Source organism: Brassica napus, chromosome C1, assembly GCF_020379485.1.
Source record: "Brassica napus cultivar Da-Ae chromosome C1, Da-Ae, whole genome shotgun sequence".
Taxonomy (NCBI): Eukaryota; Viridiplantae; Streptophyta; class Magnoliopsida; order Brassicales; family Brassicaceae; genus Brassica; species Brassica napus.
In genome coordinates, this window is record NC_063444.1 from 23971637 (window position 1) to 23974896 (window position 3260).

Consider the following 3260-nt stretch of genomic DNA (forward strand, 5'->3'; position numbering starts at 1 on the left):
AAAGAAACTATGAATGTAGTTTCATTTTCATTATCGAGACGATAGCTCGTAGCACGAACCAAGCTCAAACTATTATACTCCCTCCGTTTCATATTGTAAGTAGTTTTAGAAAAATATTTTTGTTTTAAAATATAAGTAGTTTTCGTATTTTAGGTAACTTTTATATTTATTGAATACAGTGTGACCAATCAAATTAAATAGACTTATTTTTTATTGGTTAAATTATATCTAACCTATTTATTATAAAATACTTTTTAAAAACATAATAATTTTCTTAATCTTCGCGTTTTTAGCTAAAACTACTTATATTATGAAACGGAGGGAGTAGAAGATTAGAAAGTATATAAATGCAATAATGCAAATACAGATTTACATTTTTCCATTTTCTTTGTCGGCGCCACATTTATCATTCTATGTCGCTGATACTATTATTACTAGGGAGAATATAAACTTTTTATTACGAATAACTTAGGCAGAAAAGAAACGAAGTAGGGAGAAGAATAAAAAACTTTCCATGTGCAACCAACCAAAACCCTTCAAGACCAACAAAACCCAGCACTAGGGTGCTTATAGCTACAACACGTGTATAGATCACAATCCTTGTAGACCAAAGCACGAGTGTAGACTCAACACGTGTTCAGCTCACAGACGTTATAAAACCCTTAACCATTGATTCAATGTTCCTCACTTCCAGTAAAATCTTATTAGCTTATTCTCAAACATTCTTCTATACAAACTACAGAGAGCGGGAGAGAGAGAGAGCGATGGACAGTAGGGGAGGGTGTTGCATAGCAAGGTACGCCGGTGGAGGTGGAACGTACCATTACGATCTGTCTAAAGCAGATCGCATCATGCTTCGGTTTCGTCCCATAGCTCCCAAACCAACTAGCGACGGCAGCGGAGGAAAGCCCGTATCCAGCGGAGAGAGCGGTGGCGGAAGCCCCTATGTCTTTAAAGGAGGAAGAAGAAAGAGGAAATGTCAGCAGAAAGAGAATAGTGGTAACGCCAGGAGGTGCACTCCGCGGAGAAAATCAGATAAATCTGTCGGTCACGGCGGACATACTATGGTGACACTTTCTCTGTTGCCTGAGACGCCGGATGAAGGTGATTTTACAGATCTTAAAGTGTCGGTGCCGTCGGTGGAGAAGCAGCACGGTCCGTTTTGGCTGAGTTTCAGCGACGACGGTGAGATGTTTACTCCGGCTTACCAGACGGTGGATGTTATGCGGAGGAAGGTGGTGATTTCTTCTTGTATGACGGTGGAGCGTGTAACGGACGCCTGGATGGACGGCTATGGTCTAGGGAGGTCTGACGAAGAAAGGAAGATGAATCTTGTGAGAGACACGTGTCCTGGTTTCATATCGGACTGTTTAGGTAGAGTGACGTGGACAAACGACGCTTACAGAAAGATGGCGAGGGATAATATTCCGGAGGAAAAAGGTTCACCGGAGAATATGAGCGGCGATAGTTTTCACGTTATCGTACGGTTGGTGATGAGGGATAGGCCGATGATAACGTACCCGGCTTTCACATGCAGGGTGAAACTACAGTTCACGTGTCAAGATCGTGAGAGAAGCTCCGTCACGGTGCCTTGCGACGCTTGGAGGATGGACAATGGAGGTTTCGCTTGGAGGCTTGACGTTAAGGCCGCTTTGTGCCTTTGACCGGTAGTGAAAATGTACACCGTAAGATCAGTATAGTAACGATCAGCGACAAACGGTCCCAATCGTTGCATTGTATGATCTCCTCGAAAAATATATGCATTTGCAAAACTTAGTTTCTAGCTAGTTATTTCAAGATAATAGTTATGTCGTTTATGTTCCATCTTCTTTTATTTTCTTTTCCTCGAGTAGATTTTGTTTAGGGTTATTGTAAAAAAGGGTCTTTTTCTTCTTATTAATGGATTTCTGGTTCTAAATTCCGAGATAATTATTGTTTAAAGACAATTAATGAAGGAAAAATTGTAATTGTGGAAACATAAAAAAAAATTAGATGCGTTTATCCCCGGTTTCATATTTCACGGCAGGGTCGTCACCGCCCAACCATGCAAAATCCAAAAGTGGTCCACAACATGAAATGTACGTTATCTATCGCTACAAATAAATGTAGAGTTCATAAATGTACAGAACCGGTTTTGAAACACTGATGTACAGTATAATATGACTGAACTGTTTTCTATTCTTGGATTGGTATATGTCCCCCTCTTTTTTTTTTTTTTTTGAGCAACAGGTATATGTCCCCCTCTTATTTAACGATTTCAATGATACCATTCAATCCGATATCTAAACCGACCTCTTTGACCAAATGCTATTTCCGTTATTAAATAATACAGCTGTCATGTCGATGGATTACAAGGACATGATTATCGCAGGTTTTTAAAAGAGTTTTTAGAAAAAAATATTGCGTGGATCTCTTAGAAACATAAAAATTGGTCACATAAAACACCAAATAAGGACCGATTTTGGTCTTTTTCTTGAACTGTTCGCGGAATCTACTGACACATGATGATTCGTGATTGGTGCGTTTTTTAAATTTTTATTTTAATCAAACAAATTTTTTTTTTAGAAACCTTAGTGGGTTCGAAGGATAATCATGGTCTCGAGAGAGATCTTGAATCCATTCATAAAACTCAAATTTTTCTACAAATGATTTGAAATAGTGAAAATATTTATTTTTGTTACTTTCTTGAAGATACTTTTCAGTCGAACTGATTTTTTTTTTTTTTGTATCTTTTATTGTTTTGTCGGCACTCGCATTTTGAGCAAACAAGGAATATAACGGAGTGACAACCCAATAAAAAGGTGACGTGTTGATCAAACGAAACAAAAAGGAGGGTAAAGAATAAAAGTTGTACTACAGTTTGAATGTACTACAGTCTACAGACTCTACACCTGTGATAGAAAGTGCGATATCCAATGTTACGTGAGACACCTATCATCCATATGAAATAATGCAAAAATGTCACGTGTGCCAATGGTAACAATGCGCACCTGTTTATTAAACTAAATAGTCTAGCTCCATTAAACAAACTATGTACGGTAGTTTTAACGTTCGATTCATTATCAATATTATTTTTTAACTTTTTTTTTAGTGAAATTGCATCCCATATACATAATTTTTTCCATAATTAACTCAATATCCTAAATTCTACACCATGGTATTTTTGTTGGTAGACATACAATTTATCACATCATATGTATTTACTTGATTTCCAACTTCTTTGTGAGTTTTTAGCTAATTGATTTTTTTTTAAAGCATTT

The 3260-nt window shown here is 37.3% G+C and overlaps 1 protein-coding gene across 1 annotated transcript; it reads left to right on the forward strand.

Annotated features, from left to right (window-relative positions):
* Positions 1-674: 674 nt before the first annotated feature.
* LOC106374680 lies at positions 675-1918 on the forward strand. The gene has a single exon (XM_013814655.3). The coding sequence runs from the start codon at positions 678-680 to the stop codon at positions 1662-1664; it is 987 nt and encodes a 328-aa protein (XP_013670109.2). The 5' UTR covers positions 675-677; the 3' UTR covers positions 1665-1918.
* Positions 1919-3260: the final 1342 nt, after the last annotated feature.

Bases quoted from the DNA above. Each gene is read 5' to 3' on its own strand.
- LOC106374680 (XM_013814655.3), top strand. From the start codon at position 678: ATGTTCCTCACTTCCAGTAAAATCTTATTAGCTTATTCTCAAACATTC.